General features: G+C 45.2%; 1 protein-coding gene across 6 annotated transcripts in view; it reads right to left on the bottom strand.

Moving 5' to 3' along the window:
- KIF1A (kinesin family member 1A) overlaps positions 1-24,863 on the bottom strand; it is a 235,892-nt gene that overhangs the window by 100,234 nt on the left and 110,795 nt on the right. For 3 of the 6 annotated variants that reach the window (XM_077291029.1, XM_077291030.1, XM_077291031.1), the window contains exons 14-17: positions 14,494-14,693; positions 11,988-12,067; positions 11,757-11,832; positions 5,885-5,964 (exon numbers count right to left, since the gene is read on the bottom strand). In XM_077291029.1, the coding sequence (XP_077147144.1) occupies positions 5,885-5,964; positions 11,757-11,832; positions 11,988-12,067; positions 14,494-14,693 (436 nt within the window). The remainder of the gene's footprint in view (positions 1-5,884; positions 5,965-11,756; positions 11,833-11,987; positions 12,068-14,493; positions 14,694-24,863) is intronic. The other 3 variants (XM_077291032.1, XM_077291033.1, XM_077291034.1) reach the window with 1 other exon arrangement.

The following is a 24,863-nucleotide window of genomic DNA, read 5'->3' as shown; positions in this document are numbered from 1 at the left end:
ACTGTTTACCCGTTGTTCATGTTGCTATGTGGTTTATGGAGCAATGAACCCGGTGAACTTTTAATGAAACGTGCCTCCAGAGTGTCATCTGCCGCACCTGAGCGAGTACAACCCCTACAATCAGGGGTGGGATTCAGCCGGTACGACCCGGTACGGGGCAGCCGTTTACTAAAATTTCTATCTGCCAGCGTTCCGGTAATCAGGGCCGCGGGAGGATGCGGGGGGGCGGCGCCTGAGCAAGGTGTGTTTTTTTTTTTTTTTTAATAATGCGGGGTAGCGCGGCGCCAGGCGCGGGGTGGCAAAGGGGCGTGTGCCCCCCGGGCCGGTCACTTAGCAGCGATTCGGGCTGCTGGTGGCCGGCGCTGTTCTCTATGTCCGGCCAGCTGCATCATCACAGTCACAGTGGAGCTGACACGCCCCCTGCTCCCTGTGTGCGGCCTCCTGAAGAGGGAACATGGCTGCATCTACCTGCAGGAGAGGATCTGGTGGATGACTCAGACATCAGGGGGAGCTTCAGCTCTGTGTGCGGTGAGGAGATGGACGCTGCTGCTCACCTCCCGGTGATAAGTCCAGGGCCGGTCCCTATAGTATCAGTGGCCGCTCTGCTGATGCTCACAGATTTATTGCAGGAGTCTGAACTTTCACCCTGTCAGTGCCAGGTCATCGGCTCCAGGGTCACCAGACTGCAGGAAAGTTCAGTCTCCTGCAATAAATCTCCCTATACTGATAGTGAGCAGAGACTGTCTACAGAATCCAGCACTGGAGTGATCACGCCTGAACCTGGTGACTGGACATCACATGCTGTATACATGGCCCTGTATATATACAGTGCATGTATGTCCAGGGCCAGGTGCAGGATGGATCCATCCAGTGTATATAATGTTGTGTATCTGTGCCCATAGTATACAACTATCAAGGGCCTGGAGCACTCTGAGCTACAAAATGGGTCGCCCGCCCCTCAAATCCTCTGCACAGGCCTTTGTGCGCACTCTCGGTGCCCGCGCTGACCAAGGCCATGGCAGCCCTCATTCATGCTTGCGTATGTAGCTGCGGCCTTTGTCAGTGAGGGAAAACAGGAAAGCACACGCACCTGGACCTGTGCAGAAGATTGAAAAGGCCGCCACTGCATGCACAGACGCCCGAGCCTCACTGTGTCTGACCCTGGCCAGGACCAGTGTAAGAGAACAGCGCTCTCCTCACCAATCCCCGGCCGGCATCTGATCCATTATATAGGTGATACTGCAGCTGATGTGTATATATGTTATATAAGTGATACTGCTGTATATATATACTGGAACTATACACTGCAATCATAGTATCACCTATATATTGTATATGCAGCATTTGCAGTTTGACCTGTCTAATGTATATTGACTGTTGTATATACAGTATATAAGTGATACTGCCATTATATACCGCAGTAGCAGTATCACCTATATAATGTATGTACAGCAGTCTATATACATTATATAGGTGAAACTGCGACTACGGTATGTACGTTATATAGGTTATACCACTAATATACTGCGACCGCTGTGTATAGCCCATATAGGCCAGCCGCAGTGTGTGTGTGTGTGTATGCATATATATACACACACACTCTCTGTAGCTGCCCTATATGGGCTATACACAGCGGTCGCAGTATATTAGTGGTATAACCTATATAACGTACATACCATAGTCGCAGTTTCACCTATGTAATGTGTGTGTGAGTGTATGAGTGTGTGTCTATGTGTGTGTGTGTATATTATACCCATACATACACAGACACACACCACTCTGATTAATCGTGAAAAAAGTGCGGACTCTATTGGCCCAAATGGCAATGTTTCGGATCAATAACAGAGCATTTCTCTGATATGGAACTGAAATGTTGCCACATGGGCCAATAAAGCGTCCACTGCTTTAAGGGATTGTCTCCCACTAGGACAACCTCTTCTTAAACTAAAGCCTATACTCACCTCCTTTGCCAGCGCCGTTCCCACAGTGGCTGTGATGTGTTGTGACACGTGATGCCCGGCGCCAATCAGCGCTGGTGTCACTGTCTCTGCCTTCAGACAAACTGAACATGAAGAGGAAGTCCAGGATGAGCTGCTTGATCCTGGACGCTGGCACGGGAGGCAAGTGTAGGCTTTATAATTTTATCAGGGCCAAACATTTAGGGGTTGTCCTAGTAGCGGACAACCCCTTAAAGATTTGGTGCTGCTCAGTTATGATATATATATATATTGCCTGCGTGGTGTAAATCTGTAAATCTAAGTATCTGTATATATACACTGCAAAGTACCACTCCTCCTGTCCTGTATATATACACTGCACAGTACCACTCCTCCTGTCCTGTATATATACACTGCACAGTACCACTCCTCCTGTATATGTACACTGTACAATACTCCTCCTCCTGTCCTGTATATATACACTGCACAGTACCACTCCTCCTGTCCTGTATATATACACTGCACAGTACCACTCCTCCTGTCCTGTATATATACACTGCACAGTACCTCTCCCCTGTATATATACACTGCACAGTACCACTCCTCCTGTCCTGTATATATACACTGCACAGTACCACTCCTCCTGTCCTGTATATATACACTACACAGTACCGCTCCTCCGTTCCTGTGTATATATACACTGCACAGTACCACTCCTCCTGTATATGTACACTGCACAGTACCACTCCTCCTGTATATATACACTGCACAGTATCATTCCTCCTGTCCTGTATATATACACTGCACAGTACTGCTTCTCCTGTCCTGTATATATACACTGCACAGTACCACTCCTCCTGTATATGTACACTGCACAGTACCACTCCTCCTGTATATATACACTGCACAGTACCACTCCTCCTGTCCTGTATATATACACTGCACAGTACTGCTTCTCCTGTCCTGTATATATACACTGCACAGTACCACTCCTCCTGTATATGTACACTGCACAGTACCACTCCTCCTGTATATATACACTGCACAGTACCACTCCTCCTGTCCTGTATATATACACTGCACAGTACTGCTTCTCCTGTCCTGTATATATACACTGCACAGTACCACTCCTCCTGTATATGTACACTGCACAGTACCACTCCTCCTGTATATATACACTGCACAGTACCACTCCTCCTGTCCTGTATATATACACTGCACAGTACTGCTTCTCCTGTCCTGTATATATACACTGCACAGTACCACTCCTCCTGTATATGTACACTGCACAGTACCACTCCTCCTGTATATATACACTGCACAGTACCACTCCTCCTGTCCTGTATATATACACTGCACAGTACTGCTTCTCCTGTCCTGTATATATACACTGCACAGTACCACTCCTCCTGTCCTGTATATATACACTGCACAGTACCACTCCTCCTGTCCTGTGTATATACACTACACAGTACCGCTCCTCCGTTCCTGTGTATATATACACTGCACAGTACCGCTCCTCCGTTCCTGTGTATATATACACTGCACAGTACCACTCCTCCTGTATATATACACTGCACAGTACCACTCCTCCTGTATATATACCCTGCACAGTACCATTCCTCCTGTCCTGTATATATACACTGCACAGCACCACTCCTCCTGTCCTGTATATATACACTGCACAGTACCACTTCTGTCCTGTATATATACACTGCATAGTACCACTTCTGTCCTGTATATATACACTGTACAGTACCACTCCTCCTGTCCTGTTCTTGGAGAGGCGACATTGATCTTTGGGAGGGTTAATATTGGTTTATATTGGAAAACCCATTTAAATGGATTATGCCAAGTAATCCCCATTCCCGAGAGCTTTGTAGTCGCTGGAGTCTGACCGCTGGGACCCCCATGATCTCGAGAACAGGCGCTCTATAGAGCTTGTACACGGACAATTGTCCTGTGCAGTGCATTTGCTTTAGTCGTTTGTTTCTTTGAATGACTTTAATACCGTATGTCACAACGTATTCTTGTCATTAAGGGAGACAAACTGCTTCAAAAAATATGAATCGTGCCACTGGGCGTGGCTTATTAGTATGGGCGGGGTTATTGAAAATGGGCGTGGCCAAAATTCCGGCCGCCGCGACTTAGAGGACCTGTTGTTAAAAATTTGAATCCCACCCCTGCCTACAATATATATGTATATATATATATATATATATATATATATATATATATGACTGTATATATATATATATATATATATATATGACTGTATATATGTTTTAACGAACATTTGAGCAGAAAAATCCATTCGATGTCGGTTTTGCAAGCCTGGGAGAAAATATCGCAGTACGGATGCCATACGGATTACATACGGAGGATTCCATGCGCAAAATACGCTGCCACACCCTGCCTACGGATGACACAGGGATCACTATTTTGGGAACATTTTGCGTATTACGGCTGTATTACGGCCGTAAAAATCGGACCGTATTGTCTTACGCCTAGTGTGACGCCGGCCTTATACAAGTATGGTTTTTAAAACAGAACGTACAAAAAGAAAGTCTGAACGGACAAGTGAACTAAAACCCAATAAGTGCAATAGGCGTGCAGTCTATTATAACTATACTGCCAGCTTGTCTCTCGCCTCTAATCCTTTCATGGGACGGAGCCAAGCATGGTCTGGTAGAATACATGCATAAATATCTATACATATCTATGTGAAGTCAGGGACCACACATTTTCGGAGATTGACACACATTTTTTGCATGAATATGAAACAAAGCAATCAAGATGTAATTAGTAGAGGTGTTAAAGGGAACCCGTCAGCACAGATTTCTCCTCGTTAGTAATGGCAGGGTAATGTTATTTCCTATATAAAATGTTATTTTTGCTATTTGCAGTGTTAACTCATTATCAGATCTTTTCCACAGCACTGGACATTCTACTCATTGTGCTTTAATCACACACCGCTTGCTTATTGACATAAATTAAAGGGATTGTCTACTACTTAACAACTCCTTTTGTATGACCCAAGTATGTTTAACAAAATAAGAAATAAATGATACTGGTGCCACTCCGAGCGCTGTGCCACGATCGGCGATTTTATGTCATGTGATCACTGTAGCTGTGAAGGCTGCAGCCCATCAGCGGCCACTGATAGGCTGCAGTGTGCACATGACATAAGCAATATCACCAGATTGCCAGGGGACACAACGTTTAGAGCAGAAGAGCAGCACCGCTCAGGAAGGCAAGTATGCATTTTTAACATTTTACTAAGGACATCAGTAGTGGAAAACCCTTTAAAGGGAATCTGTCACCAAGATTTGCAACCCCAACTGAGAGCAGCATAATGTAGGTGCAGAGACCTTGATTCCAGCAATGTGTCACTTACTTGGCTGCTTGACGACGTTTTGATTAAAAGGTATCTTATTTGCTGCAGATCTAACAATTCTATGAATGCTGAGCCCTTTGTAACCCTCCTTCTCAACACACACCACTGATTGGCAGCTTTATGTATATGCTGTGTATAGGCAGAAAGCTAACAATCAGTGGTAGGAATGGGGCTGGACTACATGCCAGCAGGTTTACTAGTCTTCTAGTGATAATTTCCTGCTAATAAAACAGAAATGTTATAAAAACTACAGCAAACAGACCGGTAAGTGACAGATCGCTGGTATCAGGGTTTCTACCCTTTATATTATTCTGCTCTTGAGGTGGCAAAATCCTGATGACAGATTGTCTTTAAGGAAGATTGGATCTGATTACAGTTCAGACAATGTCTACAGTAAGAATAGTCCATCCTATTCTTCATATACTTATACAAGAAGGTGAGTACACACTATTGTAGGCCATGCCATGAATTGTGTTCATGCAACCTCAATGATAATGTCAGTATTGTATACTTCTATCACATCTATAACTTATCATGTGTCTGTTCTCACCTTGTAATGCCATCTTTGATGTAATATAATAGACACTCAGACATTAGAGGATCTTCATTGAGATTTACAAGGTGAGGAGTCTGAGAAAAACAAAAAGAAAAGTAAAGAAGATATCAAATTGAATACGATGCAATAGCAATGGACATTGCATATAAAGCAAAATAGTAGGTAACGATGCACGTGTATGACACAGTAGGAAGACTTGTGCTTACATATATGGATTACCACTTAGAACAGAAAAGAGACTGGTGAAACACAGAAAGATACAACGGCCCCAGTACATCCAGCAGTTTACATTAGAATTCTGGCACATGACTGCTTAAAATGTAGCAACATTTTTGTGGAAATCAAAACTGCTTCAAAATTTGGCAACTTTGGGCATTTTTACACCATTCCCTGTCAGCTCGAGTGGAATGGAGCTTGGCTAAGCCACCTGACAAATTAATCATAATTTCTACCTACAAACTGTCTTAAATTTAGCCGGAAATGTCCGCCAGCTCCTGACTAAGGTAACATTTCTGGCAGAGGGGCGCGGTATTTGCCAGATGCGCCTAATTCATTGAGAGGCACACAGTTTACCAAGACTTACATAGTACAGGTTGGAGCTAAGCCTTTTAGCACAGTCTACTGTACAATCTCCCACTTTTGCATTGTTGTACATTTATTTATCAAAGTTTTGCAGAAATGTGATATTGATGGCCTATTCTTGGGATAGGCAGCTAATCGCTGATTAGTGGGTATCCGACCACTAGCACCCACATGGATCAGCTAAGTGACCGGTCTGTGGTTCTCTAGCATATGCCATGTCTCCTTTCATTCTTTTCCAGGCACATTTTATATCCGCTGTGTTTAGTATTGCAGTTCAAATGCATGGGACTGAGCTGCAATACCAAGGACAACAACTGCAAAATGAACGATGCTATGCTGGTAAGGCTCTGTTCACATGTCCATTTATTTTTTTCTGTCCAAAACAGATAAAACTGAATTTGCATCCTGTGTATGACTGTTTTAAATGGAAGCAGAGGACACCATTTTTTTGGGAATGGAAGTGTCACAATTCCTCCTATCTGAGTGTCTGGACGCAATGAACGACAGGACAGTTCTGTTGTCCTATCTAGGACAGGGGAGTGCTGATCTGTCAGTATGGTAATGGACAGCTTAGCTGTCCAATCGGATGCTGGGGCGTGCTGATCTGTCAGTGTCTAACTGTCCAATTAGGCCCAGGGTGTGCCGGGGCTTCACCCATGTGTCACTTGTCCAGAGTAATTACCTGGCTATTTAACCAGCTCTCTGCCTTTGATTGCTACCAATTGTAGCTTTGCTCATGAGGTGTGTGCACTGTGCTCCTTGTCTGGTATTCTGATCTTTGTTGCTTGACCTAGGATTTGTCCTGACCATTCGTTTGCCTAGCCCTTTTTTTGTGATCCGCTACTTTCTTGGAGTATTGGCCTCGGACTGTTTCCTGACCATGCCTTTGTCTCACCCCTCTGTCTACGATGTACTCTCTCGGCTTTTGATCTCGAACCTCTTGACTACCGAGCGTCACAGCTTATCCGTGAGTAGTGACTAGAATCACAGGAAGAATAAGAAAATTTTTTTTCCATTCTAAAAAACGGACACTAAATGGAAACTAGACAGACCCCATTAGTTTGAAACAGGAATGCACAGGATGCTAATTCTGTTTATCTATTCTGTTTGCTCTAAGCGGGACAGAAACAGAAAAAATACATGTACATGTGAACTGAGATGAAAGAATGAAGGGGAATCCAGCAAGTGCTGAGGATGCTTCATTCACCTAGCTAGTATATGTGTCCCACTTAATTAACCCCAATATTAACAACTAGCCTAAGGATAGGTCATCAATACGAAAGTCTCAGAAAACCCTTTTAAAATGAAAGTTCATAGTATTTCAAACTGTATAAAGAAAGAATTGAGGAAAAAATGTCCTAATGATTCATATGACATTTGGCATTCACCGTATTATACTGTACATGCAGAATACACTGAAGAAGAGAAGAGGCTGGAGGTAGAAGAGCACACCAAACCTGCACCAACCTCTTTTGGGGAATAAACCCCCACAAGTTCTGAGTACATTTCCAGAGGTGCAGAGATGATCTGATAATACCATGGAATGAGAATGTAAGTGATTGGGACATAAAACAACGTAAATAACACAATGGCAACATAAATATTCACAACCTTCAGCTACATACACAATTGTTTAATATTTTATTCTAACATATATTTGCTAGGTTAGAAAGATGTAAAGGACAGACAGAATAAAGTGACTATATACAAGGGGATTTCACAGTGTTTACGGCTAGTTAGTAGCTATCAATGCTCTGATGCCCAAATGCCGGCCCTTCCATTGATATCTGCTGCAATGTGCTTTCTAATGACTAGCACAAAACAATGCTTGTCAATTGAACGGGCTGGCACTCCAAAGCATTGGGAGGGTCACTGCAGAGGACAGTGAAGTCTTTCATCTGAGCATGTGTGCTCAGACACAATGTCAATCATTTAAAGAAGCACTTCTCCCATCAACATTTTTATCCTCTTAATATATTGCAATCATCAGATTATATAGCTCTGTGTACTTACAATTGCTCATTTTGTCTTTCTACACAGTTAATTCTTCTCCTTCTCTGCTCTATGTAGGAACAGGAAGTCTCTTGTCCCTGCATTTATCACCCCCTCTTTGACTCCTGATCCAGCTTTCCCTTCTCCCCCATGCCAGGGACTTTTGCAGTGACTTATGACTCACACAGGGAAATTTGACCTCCTGTTTCTACATAGAGCTTGTAAGGAATCAGCTAGTCAGTTTTTAATCACTTTATATCATAGACTGAATGAAAAGAGAATAATTAACTAGGTAGAAAAGCAAAATGAGCAATTGTAAGTACAGAGTGCTATCTAAAGATTACTGTTATAGATTAAGAGGATAAAACTTTAATGGGAGGAGTGCTTCTTTATAGGCACCTCCGCTTCCATCAGGAACAGAGTGATGTCCTCTTCTCATTCTGTCCAGATCTTTTTCCCAGATGAGGGGCAGACTGGAAGTAACAAACAATTAGTAATGCCTGCATGTCAACAAAGGAATACATGGCCCACCCCGAGATGCGATATGGAGGAAGTTAAAGGAATGAAAGTACATTAGAAAAGCAAAGCTAAGGGAAACCCCTTTAGAGTTGACCGTTTAAAAACAGTTGCCCCACAGATGCCCCAGTGGTGCCTGTGTCATACATCATTCAGCATGGTTATTTATATGTATGTGAGCATGGGAACATCTGAACTTATTTTCAGCAAGTCCCATTCTGTATTTGGGTATGAAGACTAAGGTGTTGATGAGTAGTTCACTTTATTCTGTTCAGTGCAATTAGTAATCCTTGATGCATTATCAGGATATTTAATAAGACTACTGTATCTTTGGCTTATCCAACATTCGTGATTTGTTATTTTCCTGTTACTACCAGAGGGGAAAATGTGAAAAAACAAACAAATAAGGTTAATACTATCAGGTGGATACAGTCAGAATAAGACTCATCTATCTAAACACATCACTGGTTAATTAATGGCAAAATGCTGCTATGTGTAGATATGTAGGCCAATAAACAACCATGATATCACAAAATACTCTACATGCGTTTGATAACTTCTTCCATGTTGCCAACTACAACAGACTTCCATAATACAACCAATGAATCTGTTTTGCAAAAAAAAGTGTTTTTTTTCCAATTTGGTCTTCCAAGCATGTAGGCTAATTACAAACTGATCCTGCCATTCAGTGCCTTTAAAAATTGTAGCCAACCTGAATATAAGGGAAATTGAAGCAATTATGCAACATAAATACAATTTTCTGGCACATGGATGACAATTTGCGAGGATAAATTACTGCATACAGATGCTAGCCTGCTTTAACTATACCGCTTCTGATTTTAATATGTTCAGTTTAAAACAGTTACATCATCATGTCTCATCAAGATGGCCCCAGTCCATATGCTCTACCTGGGGTTACATAGACATCATTGAGAGGGGTTCCCCTGTTTGTCACAACCTTTATGTGCCCACAAAAACTCTTAGCACAGGCAAGGAAGAATTAATCACAGAGGCAGCCCAGAGACCCCTGAGTTTTGAGTTTGTCAAAAGACATGTGGGAGACTCCCCAAATATATAGAGGAAGTTTCTTTTGTCAGATGAGACCAAAATTGAACTCTTTGGACATCAAGGTAAATTCTATGTATGGAGCCAATCCAACACAGCTCATCACCCCAAGAACACCATCCCCACAGTGAAACATGGTGGTGGCAGCATCATTCTGTGGGAATGTTTTACAGCAGCAGGGACAGGGAAAATGATCCAAGTCAAGGAGAAGATGGATGATGCAAAATACAGGGATATTCTTGAGCAAAACCTGTTTCAGTCTGTCAGTGATTTGAGACTGGGACAGAGGTTCACCTACCAACAAGACTACGACCCAAAGCATACTGCTAAAGCAACACTCAAGTGATTTAAGGGGAAACAATAAATGTTCTGGAGTGGCCTAGTCAAAGCCCAGACCTTAATCCAATTGAGAATCTGTGGTCAGACTTCAAGATTTTAGTTCACCAGAGGAAACTAACTAACTTGAAGGAGCTGTAGTAGTTTTGCCTTGAGGAATGGGCAAAAATCCCAGTGGAAAGATGTGGAAAGCTCATAGAGACTTATCCAAAGCGACTTGCAGCTACAATTGCCGCAAAAGGAGGCTCTACAAAGTACAGTTATTTTCTCCTATTTGTTGTTTGCTTCACCAAAAAAAAAAGAAAACCAAATGTTCACAGTTGTACTCATGTTCTTTACATGAACTGATGCAAACCTAAAAAAAACGGTTAAATTCCAAGTTGTGAGGTACCAAAACGCGAAAAGTGCCAAGGGTCGTGAATACTTTCGCAAACGATTTTATCTTGTTCAATTAGTCTGCTAAAACTACATGTGGTCTGTTCTTATATAAGTTTGGAAGTCTCGTACCCATTCTGCCACATTGTAGTGTCAGCAGTGTACACTAAGCTCTAAGCTTGGTAACAGTGTTCGGTAGTGGCCAGTCTTATCGTTTTTCATTGGTATTGTTATTGTAGGGGTTCACTCTCTCAAGCAGCCACTTGGAACACGAAGCCACAGGGTCTTTTCATATCACACATGGAATAGTGTTTTTTTCCACTGGTAGCACAGTACCAAAACAAAACCATAAAACATAAAATCCCTAGCCTTGTCCAGGCACTAACTAAACAATATAAACAACTGACAACTCATACACAACTGATCTAGTCTCAGTTCAGTCACACAAAACAGCTGTCGTATAAAGCAACCACTGATACTTGCATTTCGGTGAAAACGGCCTGTGCTGTCTCTTTTCAGAGAAATTCTGGCTTGTCTATCTCTTTACCGCCAACACAACCCACTCTGCTCAGCTTCCCCCAGCTGACTGACAACAGTGAAAACATGGCCTGGTTCTAGTCATAGCTATCCAAGTGCAACTAACCAGGACCTGGCGTGCTAGGATTTAACCCTAGCCTACCTAGCTTTGCTACAGTATGTATATAATTGCGTGTATAAATATGATAAAATGTTGTATATGCTGCATTAAAGGGAACCTGTCACCTGAAGTTGGCGGGACCAGTTTTGGGTCATATGGGCGGGGTTTTCGGGTGTTTGATTCACCCTTTCCTTACCCGCTGGCTGCATGCTGGCCGCAATATTGGATTGAAATTCATTCTCTGTCCTCCGGAGTACACGCCAGCGCAAGGCAATATTGCCAAATTCAGGTGACAGGTTCCCTTTAAACAAGGTCAAATGAAACATTGCTGTGAATAAGTGTCACAAAAATTCCTACATTTACCTTTTTAGGTGAAAATACTCCAAGCGTTCCTCCATCTTCTCTCATGGCCACCCCCATCTCTGCTAATAAAGCCTCTCTGTAAGAACAAGAAGACCAGCATATTATCAGACTATACGCAGGTCTCATCTGCACAGAATAATTATAATTTTATTAGGAAATAAGAACGCACGTGTCTGTGAATAAGTATAGGGTCATTATCTAAAGTGCTTTCATGGTCAATTTGTCAATTACCTGTCCATACGTATAGCCTCAGTGCGCCGCAGCTTCTCCTCCCATGTCTCATTTAGCTCAGCAATGATTTTCTCGGTTTCCTGAATTATGAGAATAAAAATACTGAAATAATACACTTTCACTGTGTACAATATTAGTCAATATAAAATTGATGTCAGTATAAAGCAATGACATAAACTAAAAGGGTTCCAGCAGTATCTTCACTGACAGCAAATGGTGGGCTGATCATAGAATGTTTGTGAACCTGTTAGATTTTGATCATATTCTCAATAAATTAATAAAATAGAAGTACTTTTCACATTTATGGAAAAATTGATGCATTGGCTTATTAAAAAAGCATTCCCATCAAAGTTTACCTCTTAATATATTGCAATCATCATATTATATGGAACTGTCTACTTACAATTGCTCATTTTGCCTTTCTACCCAGCTAATTCTTCTCTTTTCTCCATATAGAAACAGGAAGTCTCTTTTCCCTGCATGAATCATCCCCCTCTGCAACTCTTGACCCAGCTGCTTCCTCTTCCCGCCTGCCGGTGACTTTTGCCGTGACTTATGACCCATGCAGGGAAAATTGAACTAACTAGGAAGAAAGGCAAAAGGAGCAATTGTAAGTACACAGTACTATATAATATGACTGCAATATATTAAGAGGATACAAATTTTGATGGGAGGAGGAGTGCTTCTTTACATACATTGTATTAATTATTATGTCAGCTATGGCTTAATTACCTGGTCCTCAATTGAACATAAATTTTGTTTTCTTCAATTTAAATAAATACTAAATTCTATTCACGTTTTCTGAAACAGAGGTCCAAATGCCCTGCATAGCAATAAGGATAAATTGCACTTCTTTCTGTCTATAAGGGTAGGGTCCACAACTGTTTTCTCTCCAATAAAATTGGTATGATTTTTCTGATGAGAATCTGATCAGAATGTAATCAATTCCCACTGGAGAAGAAAAAAAAGTTTATCCACCTTCTCCTTATGTCAATTTGCGAAAATCGGCCCAAAATTGATGTAATCCGAGTGCAGTCCAATGTTTTCCACGAACCCATAGATTTGGCAATTTTGATCCAACACTCAGCTCAAGATTGGACATGCCGCCGATTTTTTCCTCGGGCCACTTAATCTGAGGAACAAATCGAACCATGTGCACAGCCCCATAGAACTTAAGAGTGGTCCGTGAAAATCACAGATAGCAATTGTCCAATATAATCAGTCGTGCGCACGATCTCTGTGTCATTAACTGGAACCTGACATGATGAAAGTAGGATCTGATCTGCAGGTGGGTGTTGTAGAGCAGGGGGAGATGATCAGATTGATAGACATTTTTGTGGGAAAAGATTCAGCAAAACTTACATTTTAATTATTGAAATCCTTAGTGTTTATCTGCACAGGGGTCCAGTAGGTGGTCATCACTGACAGTCTTCCTGTTAAAACTGAGCGTGCAGAGGTAGCTGTCAATCATTCAGTAGGACCGCCCACTGGACTCATATACATACAAGCACCAGGGATGTCAGTGAAAAAAATGCAAGTTACATTGAACCTTTTTCTGACAAACCAATATTATATATCATTCTGCTCAGCTTCACCTTCTTTATAACATACTGGATGCACAATGTAACAGGTTCCCTATAAAGGAAGCATGAGAGCTTATTACAAATCCGAATATACAATACGGTCAAAAATAAAAGCTCCAACTACTGGCAGTTATAGGCAGAAAGAATATATTTTTTTATGCCTACATAGGAAATTTAATCAGATAGAATAAATACAGAGACAAAAAAGCACAAAATAGGATATTATACTGTAACCAAGCGGCATCAAGTAAAGGCTGCTGCAGGACCACCAATGGGATACAATAGATGCAATAGATGAGGAATACAGTGGTCCAGAGTCCGCACTGCCGGAGGTCCAAAAGCATGATCACACACAAAGATGAAGAATAAATGCGGTTTATTTCATCATCGTGTTTCAAGGTTTTCAAACCTCTTCATCAGGACAAACAACAATTGTGGTTTTGTCCTGATGAAGGGGTTCGAAAACCTTGAAACGCAATGATGAAATAAATCGCATTCGTGCTTCATCTGTGTATGTAATCATACTTTTGGACCTCCGGCAATGCGGACTCTAAACCACCCTATACGTAGGAAATTTGTAGCACTGTATCATAAAAGAATGAGCTACGACACCTACGACAGGCATCAGAAAAGTCCTTAAGAGATACGTAATATTTTAAATATTGATAACTACGATATTATTTTTGACGTACATGTGTCCACCATTTCCTTTCTGCAAATTCTAAATTCTAAAAATGCAGATACAATACATTATTGTGAAATACTTGTAAAACTCTAGAGAGGCTGCAATTTACATCGCAACCACTGGCCACATATAGATACATATAGCATAAATATCTCCTAACAAAGTATCCATTTATCTCTGGAAATGTCAAGCCAAGAGGAAAGGTAAGAAGGACACATCCGTATAGCAGGTTGCATACCTTGAGTCTCTCAATAGCCTCTTCGCTTCCAGGTGTGAATGCAAGACGCTCATGTAGGCTGCAGACAGATGCAGCTCGACTGGACAAACCAGACATAGAAGATGAAGGACTCATACCCGTTAGGGCATTCACCGCTGTGAAGAGATTGTCAGGAGGATGACGAGTGTGTAGTACATTGGCGTTATCCACAGGACACACATCTATAAAGAGCAGAAGCCAGAGAGAGGGGGGATACCGATCCAGAAGGACACGGGGAAGGTGCAGACGAGAAGGGACACAGATGGTGCAATGTAATGTACAAAACAGTAGAAGTGACAAGATATAGCGATATGAGACAAGATGAAGAATAGGAAAAATATAGGATAGTTAGAGAAAAGGAAGGCAAATGTTAAAAAAGAAAAGGTCATGTTGTACAAAATAGATATGTGAAAATGCAGTAAGAATCAAAGCAGAAGAAAAGTATTGTAGTTCAAGGTATGGGGCAACAGAAATAAACAAAAGATGCATAGAAAAGTGAGGATTTAGGAAAGTTTGTAAAAGTGGAAGGATTCAGGACAAGCAGGGAAGCGAGAAAAGAAATCTTTGTTTGGATGTTGTAGATACATCATGTGAGAGGAGACAAGGAACCACAAATATAATGTATCATGTGATACATCACACGCCTCACCAGTGTGTACGATGTATCATATTATTATTTGCATTCCAGAATTACAGATAAAATAAAGATGGTAAATTTGTATATTAGGATGAACCTCCACCTACTGTACGAGAAGAACTGGGAACCTCTGATCCACGGAGCCTATGCTTTTTATTGTATCCGTACCCTCCTCTGTGTCTGTGCTCAGCCAGGAGCTGTGCGCTCCTGTCTCCTGAGCTGTGCACCCCTGTCTCCTGAGCTGTGCACCCCTGTCTCCTGAGCTGTGCACCCCTGTCTCCTGAGCTGTGCACCCCTGTCTCCTGAGCTGTGCACCCCTGTCTCCTGAACTGTGCGCTCCTGTCTCCTGAGCTGTGCACCCCTGTCTCCTGAGCTGTGCACCCGTCTCCTGAACTGTGTGCTCCTGCCTACTGAACTGTGTGCTCCTGCCTACTGAGCTGTGCGCCCCTGTCTCTTGAGCTGTGTGCTTCTGGCTCCTGAGCTGTGCGCCCCTGTCTCCTGAACTGTGCGCTCCTGTCTCCTGAACTGTGCGCTCCTGTCTCCTGAGCTGTGCGCCCCTGTCTCCTGAGCTGTGCGCTCCTGTCTCCTGAGCTGTGCAGTCCTGTCTTCTGAGCTGTGCGCTCCTGTCTCCTGAGCTATGAGCTCCTGTCTTCTGAGCTGTGTGCTCCTGTCTCCTGAGCTGTACACCCCTGTCCCCTTAGCTGTGCGCCCCTGTCTCCTTAGCTGTGCGCTCCTGCCTACTGAGCTGTGCGCTCCTGTCTCCTGAGCTGTGCACTCCTGTCTTCTGAGCTGTGTGCTCCTGTCTCCTGAGCTGTGCACCCCTTTCTCCTGAACTGTGTGCTCCTGCCTACTGAGCTGTGCGCTCCTGTCTCTTGAGTTGTGCGCTCATGTCTCCTGAGCTGTGCGCCCCTGTCTACTGAGCAGTGCATCCCTGTCTCCTGAGCTGTGCGCTCCTGAGCTGTGCGCTCCTGTCTCCTGAGCTGTGCGCCCCTGTCTCCTGAGCTGTGCGCCCCTGTCTCCTGAGCTGTGCAGTCCTGTCTTCTGAGCTGTGCACCCCTGTCTCCTGAGCTGTGCGCTCCTGTCTCCTGAGCTGTGCGCTCCTGTCTCCTGAGCTGTGCACCCCTGTTTACTGAGCTGTGCGCTCCTGTCTCCTGAGCTGTGCACCTCTCTGGGGTGGTGAGCTGATTGAGATGAAGAAATTATTTTTTTATATCTTGCTAGTTACCTTTAGTTAATTAAATTGCATTAAGTTTCATCCTGCAATCTTTATTTCTTCATTCTTTTTCAGACCCCTTTATATGAAGTTCAAAGCCTGATCAAGATACACCTACTTTCTCCTATGGGAGTTTCCCTCCCTGTTAAACATGCTGTATTTGAGTTCTGTGTGTTTTCACGGTGCTCCTGCTTTGCTTAACACTGCATTTTTCCTATCTCCATAAGCTTTCCTCCTTGTCTCTAGCATGTTCTGTCTGTCCTCTCAAAAACTGTAGATAATTTCTCTTCTCTCTACTGCAAATCTGCACAGCTCCCTTCTCCTTCTATCAAGGGAGGAGAGAGCAGAGAGACCAGTAACGAGCAGGAGTTCTGGAATGTTTTTTGGCAGATCACTGAGCTAGATAAAGTACTAACAGTGGCAAATTTGTAGAAACTGTAATTAACACTATTTAGAAAGTTGCTTACTTTTGCAAGAAAAAAAATGAACAATACTTTTTTTTATGTGAAGGTGTACATAACCTTTAAAGTGGTTATCTCATTCAATTATGGAATATTCACAGGATACACTATAAATGTCTGATAGATCCATCAATGTCAATGGCTGCCCACTTTCCCCAGTCCCACACACTCGGTGCCTCGGGGTGATCCTTGACTCTGCCCTCTCTTTCAAGCCACATATCCAAGCCCTTAACTCCTCCTGCTGGCTCCAACTCAAAAATATTTCCCGGATCCATGTATATCTTGACCATGAAACCACAAAAACGCTAGTGCACGCCCATGTCATCTCCCGTCTCGACTACTGCAACCTCCTACTCTCTGGCATCCCCTCTAGCACTCTGGCACCACTCCATTTCATCCTACACTCTGCTGCCCGACTAATCCACCTGTTTTCCCGTTTTTCCCCAGCCTCTCCTCTCTGCCAGGCCCTTCATTGGCTTTCCTATTGTCCAGAGGCTCCAGTTCAAAACCCTATCTATGACATACAAAGCTGCAGCGCACCAGAGTCCTGGTCGTTGCAGTACTGATGCTCCGCCGCTAAGGGGGGCTATGGTACGTCTGATGGCACTGAAGGAGTTCACCTGACCAGGTATCACAGACACCAATACACTTCACAGTCTGGCCTCCAGGGGGAGCTAAGGGTGCTATGTATTAGGCCACTCCTCACAATCTGGTAAAACTGGAGGTTGGATAGGAAGTTAGTTAGAAACTGACTGGGTTGGAACCAGGCAACATCCTGTGGCAGAGGGTGTTGCAGGGGAAGATTCAGGGGGGTCCCTGTCAGGGGTGGGATCCTGACAGAGGCCTAGCGAACTGAGAGAACGTTACGGGACCGCGCCTGCACCTGATCGCGGCGGTACCCTAAGAAAGGACAAGAAGCGAGGTTTATTGTGCTGAGTGAGAAACAAGATCAACGCAACAAGGAGAAACACCAGTAGGAATCGTGCTGTAAGACGAGGCAACATCCTACCGAGGCGCGCAGCCGGTGGCCGGAACGCCAAGGAAGTATAGAGCTCCAGGCCTAACTTCAAACCTACGGCAGGACAGTCAGTTATAGGTGGGCTGTCTCACCCAAATCACCTAAGAAGACATAGGGGGCAACAACAGGAGAGGGGCGACACTAGGGTCCAGGAAGAGCTCTGAGCCTACCCATCATATGGGTGCGTCCTAGCCATATCATCTGGGGGACGAAGAAGAACATCATAATCGAGTTGTGAGGGAACTTCAGAAACAGGCACAACAGTTGTGGGGACTATCCCGTAAGCACAGCAGGGGAGGACCACAACACACAAGCGCTAGAAGGTAGGCACAGATTTCCACCGCAAAGGGAACTCTGGAGGTGCCATCGGACCGGCCGGACTCCCACAGCCCAGTTAACCGTATTCCGGACCGAGGATCCTGAAGCCTTCAGTAAAGAGGTAAAGAGACTGCAACCTGGTGTCCTCGTTATTTACTGCGACCTGCACCGCACCACATCATAACATCATCACCATACCTCCACCTTCATTGTACGCCCCTCAGCAGGGTCACGGGCCGGGTCTAGCCACCGTGACAACCCCAGAACAGAGACTCAGAGGCCCGGTACCGGGTACCCCTCGGCCCTGCGGCAGTGGGGGCGCTACAACTTGGCATCACGAACAGGATCTACTTAAGCCTGAAGAATCAGGTCATGTGTGCCTTGGAACTGTGATTTATTATACTTGGACTGTGACTTATTGCAAAGACTGTGGAGTGCCATTTGCCGCCAAAACCAGCCGCCATTACAGCGCTGAGGAGAGTGCAGGAGGAGAAGAGGGTCGTGGAGTAGGCGTGGACCAGCTGAAGAGCGCGAAAGACAATGGCCGCCCAGTCTAAATATTTCTGCACCGTGAGGACGTGTCCGTCAGCAGCCGAGATCCGCCTCCTAATCCTCAATGGAGGGCAGAGACAACGAAAACGGAACCGCCCACGACGGAGAGAGCGGGAAAAAGACCAGGAAGCGACCCACGTGGAGGACGCCATGACCAGCCACTCAGACCAGGAATGCGGGGTCGGAGCCGAGGACTCCCCCAGCCACCCGGACGAGCACAGTGGTCAGCTCTCCGCGATTGGGACCGGCATTCTGCAGATTGAAATGGAGGGCCTGATTGAACAACTCCTCCAGCTGCGGATGGAGGCGCCGGTGGAGGACCTTCCAACGTCTGACCCTGCGTCGCTGCCGGAACTCCAGCCGACGTTCCCATCGACCATACCGCCAGCGGAGCCGACCAAGGAGGAGGGGCCTACACCGACTGGTGAGTCCGCCGACCCTGTCCCGCTGGCTGAGGGTCTGTTGATAGGCCCCGTCGCGGCACCCCGTCTCCCTGGGACCCATAGACTCCAGCACCTGTTACCATGGGAGGAGGCAACGGGTATGGAACACTTCCTGAAAGCCCCGATTCCACCAACTACCCTGCTGTGTGAGGTCCATGCGGAGCGCACAGTGTGCCGCTGGGTGAACCCAGGATCCAACCTCATGGGGTTCCCCGGGGTGAAGACACAGGAAGGGGAGATGGTGCAGGCCCTGAGCTGGGAGGAATACCAGGCCCAGCTGGAACAGCAGTGGGAGGAGAAGGAAAAGGCTTACCAGGCCGGACTAGAGGCCTACCACCAAAAAGACTTGGCGGTCAAGGACCGGGCCCGCAAGGACCCCACCGCTCATCAGGCCCCGCGCAGGCAGGGCACCGTCATCGCCTTCAAGCTCCGCGGAGGCTGGGGCTTTATAAAAGAGCCGGGCCTATACCCCGAAGTCTTCGTCAACCGGCGGGATGTGGAGTCTCATCTCAGAGAGGGCCATCCAGACCGGGATCTCTATCCGGGGGACGAAGTCACTTACACCCGGCATTTTGGGGAAAAGGGGTGGTTCGCCCTGAATGTCCATAAGAAGCGAAACCCTGTGACACCCCCGACTAAGGTGCCGGTGAAGCTGTCCCCCGTAGCGAAGGTGCCCCCTTGTGGTCAGCCTGCAATCATCACCAAGACCACCGTGGCCACTCCAACGTGCACTATTATCAAAACCACGACCTGCAGCATCGTCACCTCAACTGTTATGACCTGGTGGGTACGGAGCGGTACTGAGATGACCTGGTGGGCAAAACCAATCATGGACTCACTACGGAGCAGCACTGAAATGACCTGGTGGGTAAAACAAAAATAGGACTAGCTCTGAGGAGGTGGTAACTTTACTGACCGCAATCCCTACTCCTAACACCAACACTAGAAATAGCCGTGGAGCGTACCTAACTCTGCCTAGACGCCTCTGCACAGCCTAAGAACTAGCTACCCCTAAAGATGGAAACGGAAATCTATCTCGCCTCAGAGAAACCCCCAAAGGAAGATAGCCCCCCACAAATATTGACGGTGAGTGGAGAGGGAAATGACAAACTCAGAAATGAAACTAGATTTTTTAGCAAAGGAGGCCAATACTATCTAAATAGACAGAGATAGGATAGGTTGCTGTGCGGTCAGTATAAAAACTAAAAGTCCACGCAGAGTTTACAAAAATAGCCACCACACCGACTCACGGTGTGGAGGGGCAAATCTGCGACCCCAGAGCTTCCAACTAGCCGGAATATTTCATAATGACAAGCTGGACAAAAGAGACATAAATTGAACTGAACAGAAGGTCTTAAGCAGGGAAACACCCAAAAAGTAGCAGACTTATCTTAAGCTGAAAATGGACTGGCCAACAGAGAACTTCCAGGAAAGGACTGAATCCACAGGAAATACATTGACAGCTGGCATCCACTAAAGCCAAAAGCCCAGTTAAATAACAAGGCCAGGAAACCGATTAGTGAACGCAGCTGCTAAGTTCCACTTGAAATCACCAGAGGGAGCCCAAGAGCAGAACTCCCAAAAATACCATTTGCAACCACAGGATGGAGCCCAAGAACGGAATTCACAACAGTACCCCCCCTTGAGGAGGGGTCACCGAACCCTCACCAGAGCCCCCAGGCCGATCGGGACGAGCCAAATGAAAAGCACGTACCAAATCGGCAGCATGGACATCGGAGGCAAAAACCCAAGAGTTATCCTCCTGGCCATAACCCTTCCACTTGACCAAATACTGAAGTTTCCGCCTTGAAAGACGAGAATCCAAAATCTTCTCCACCACATATTCCAGCTCCCCCTCAACCAACACCGGAGCAGGAGGGTCAACGGAGGGAACCATGGGCACCACATATCTCCGCAACAAAGATCTATGGAACACATTATGAATGGAAAACGAAGCTGGAAGGGCCAAACGAAAAGACACCGTATTGATAATTTCCGAAATCCTATAAGGACCAATAAAACGAGGTTTGAACTTAGGGGAAGAGACCTTCATAGGAACATGACGAGAAGACAACCAGACCAAATCCCCAACCCGAAGCCGGGGACCAACGCACCGACGGCGGTTAGCAAAACGTTGAGACAATGTTAAATTGTCCACCACATGAGTCCAAATCCGCTGCAACCTGTCCACCACAGAATCCACCCCAGGACAGTCCGAAGACTCAACCTGCCCTGAAGAAAAACGAGGATGAAAACCGAAATTGCAAAAAAAAGGCGAAACCAAAGTAGCCGAACTAGCCCGATTATTAAGGGCAAACTCGGCCAACGGCAAGAAGGTAACCCAATCATCCTGATCAGCAGACACAAAGCATCTCAAGTAGGTTTCCAAGGTCTGATTGGTTCGCTCCGTCTGTCCATTTGTCAGAGGGTGAAATGCCGAAGAAAAAGACAAATTAATGCCCATTCTACCACAAAAGGAGCGCCAAAACCTAGAAACAAACTGGGTACCTCTGTCAGACACAATATTCTCCGGAATACCATGCAAACGAACCACATGTTGGAAAAACAAAGGAACCAAATCAGAGGAGGAAGGCAACTTAGGCAAAGGTACCAAATGGACCATTTTAGAAAACCGGTCACAAACCACCCAGATAACAGACATCTTCTGAGACACAGGAAGATCGGAAATAAAATCCATGGAAATATGCATCCAGGGCCTCTCAGGGATAGGCAAGGGCAAAAGCAACCCACTAGCACGAGAACAGCAGGGCTTAGCCCGAGCACAAATTCCACAGGACTGCACGAAGGAACGCACATCCCGTGACAAAGAAGGCCACCAAAAGGACCTGGCAACCAAATCTCTGGTTCCAAAGATCCCAGGATGACCAGCCAACACCGAACAATGGATCTCAGAAATCACCTTATTAGTCCATCTATCAGGAACAAACAATTTCCCCACAGGACAGTGGTTGGTCTATCAGCCTGAAACTCCTGAAGCACCCGCCGCAAATCAGGGGAGATAGCAGAAAGAATCACCCCCTCTTTGAGAATACCAGCCGGCTCACGGACTCCAGGAGAATCAGGCAAAAAACTCCTAGACAAGGCATCAGCTTTCACATTCTTAGATCCCGGAAGATACGAGACCACAAAATCAAAACGGGAGAAAAACAAAGACCACCGAGCCTGTCTAGGATTCAAGCGCTTGGCCGACTCAAGGTAAATCAGATTCTTATGGTCGGTCAAGACCACAACACGATGCTTGGCTCCCTCAAGCCAATGTCGCCACTCCTCGAATGCCCACTTCATAGCCAACAACTCCCGATTGCCGACATCATAATTACGCTCAGCAGGCGAAAACTTTCTGGAGAAGAAAGCACACGGCTTCAACACAGAGCCATCAGAGCTTCTCTGAGACAGAACAGCTCCTGCCCCAATCTCAGAAGCGTCAACCTCAACCTGAAAAGGGAGAGAAACATCTGGCTGACGCAACACAGGGGCAGAAGTAAAACGACGCTTAAGCTCCTGAAAGGCCTCCACAGCCGCAGAGGACCAATTCACCACATCTGCACCTTTCTTGGTCAAGTCGGTCAGAGGTTTAACCACAGTAGAAAAATTAGCAATGAAGCGGCGATAAAAATTAGCAAAGCCCAAAAATTTCTGAAGGCTCTTCACAGATGTGGGCTGAGTCCAATCATAAATAGCCTGGACCTTAACAGGGTCCATTTCAATAGCCGAGGGAGAAAAAATGAACCCCAGAAAAGAAACCTTCTGAACTCCAAAAAGGCACTTAGACCCCTTCACAAACAGTGCATTAGCACGAAGAATCTGAAATACCATCCTGACCTGCTTCACATGAGTCTCCCAATCATCGGAAAAAAACAAAATATCATCCAAATATACAATCATAAATTTATCCAAATACTCCCGGAAAATATCATGCATAAAGGACTGAAACACAGATGGAGCATTAGAGAGCCCGAAAGGCATCACAAGATATTCAAAATGGCCTTCGGGCGTATTAAATGCTGTTTTCCATTCATCACCCTGTTTGATGCGAACCAGATTATACGCCCCTCGAAGGTCAATCTTGGTAAACCAGCTAGCCCCTTTAATCCGAGCAAACAAATCAGAAAGCAAAGGCAAAGGGTACTGGAATTTGACCGTGATCTTATTGAGAAGGCGATAATCTATACAGGGCCTCAAGGAGCCATCCTTCTTGGCAACAAAAAAGAACCCCGCTCCCAACGGTGACGAAGACGGGCGAATATGCCCCTTCTCCAAGGACTCTTTTACATAAGTCCGCATAGCGGTATGCTCTGGCACAGACAGATTGAAAAGTCGACCCTTAGGGAACTTACAGCCAGGAATCAAATTAATAGCGCAATCACAGTCCCTATGAGGAGGCAGAGGACTGGATTTAGGCTCCTCAAATATATCCTGGAAATCTGACAAAAACTCAGGAACCTCAGAAGAAGGGGACGAGGAAATTGACATCAGAGGAATGTCACTATGTATCCCCTGACAACCCCAACTAGTCAGGAACATGGATTTCCAATCCAGCACTGGATTATGTACCTGTAACCATGGAAACCCCAGCACAACCACATCATGCAAATTATGCAACACCAAAAAGCGAATATTTTCCTGATGTGCTGGAGCCATGTTCATGGCTAACTGTGTCCAGTACTGAGGTTTATTCTTGGCCAATGGTGTAGCATCAATCCCCCTCAAGGGAATAGGACTCTGCAACGGCTCCAAGGAAAAACCACAACGCTTGGCCAATTCCAGGTCCATTAAGTTCAGGGCAGCGCCAGAATCCACAAATGCCATTACAGAAAAGGACGACAATGAGCAAATCAGGGTAACAGACAAGAGAAATTTAGGCTGAAAAGCACTGATGGTAACCGACCTAGCAACCCTCTTAGTTTGCTTCGGGCAGTCAGAGATAGCATGAGTAGCGTCACCACAGTAAAAACACAGCCCATTCTGATGTCTGAACTCCTGCCGTTCTGCTCTCGTCAAAACTCTATCGCATTGCATAGGCTCAGAACTCTGCCCAGAGGACACCGCCATATGGTGCACCTCCTTACGTTCACGTAAGCGCCGATCAATCTGAATGGCCAGAGACATTGATTCATTCAAACCAGCAGGCGTGGGAAACCCCACCATAACATCTTTAAGAGCTTCAGAAATGACCTTTTCTGAAAATAGCCGCCAGGGCATCCTCATTCCATTTTGTAAGCACAGACCACTTTCTAAATTTCTGACAATATATCTCTACTGCTTCCTGACCCTGACACAGAGCCAGCAAATTTTTTTCTGCCTGATCCACAGAATTGGGTTCGTCATAAAGCAGTCCAAGTGCTTGAAAAAACGAATCTATATTGAGCAATGCAGGATTCCCTGGCTCAAGGGAGAATGCCCAGTCCTGCGGGTCACCACGCAACAGAGAAATAACAATCTTCACCTGCTGAATGGGGTCACCAGAGGAACGGGGTCTCAGAGCAAAAAATAATCTGCAATTATTTTTAAAATTCAAAAACCTAGATCTATCCCCAGAAAACAAATCAGGAATAGGAATTCTAGGCTCAGAAACAGGAGTTTGAACAACATAGTCTTGGATACTCTGTACCCTTGCAGTGAGATGATCAACACGCGCAGACAGACCCTGAACCTCCATATCAGCACCAAGCTCCTGCACCATCCAAAA

Source organism: Ranitomeya variabilis, chromosome 2 (genome assembly GCF_051348905.1).
Source record: "Ranitomeya variabilis isolate aRanVar5 chromosome 2, aRanVar5.hap1, whole genome shotgun sequence".
NCBI classification, from domain to species: Eukaryota; Metazoa; Chordata; class Amphibia; order Anura; family Dendrobatidae; genus Ranitomeya; species Ranitomeya variabilis.
The sequence above is the reverse complement of the archived record's forward strand: the minus strand, read 5'-3'. Positions and strand labels throughout refer to the sequence as shown.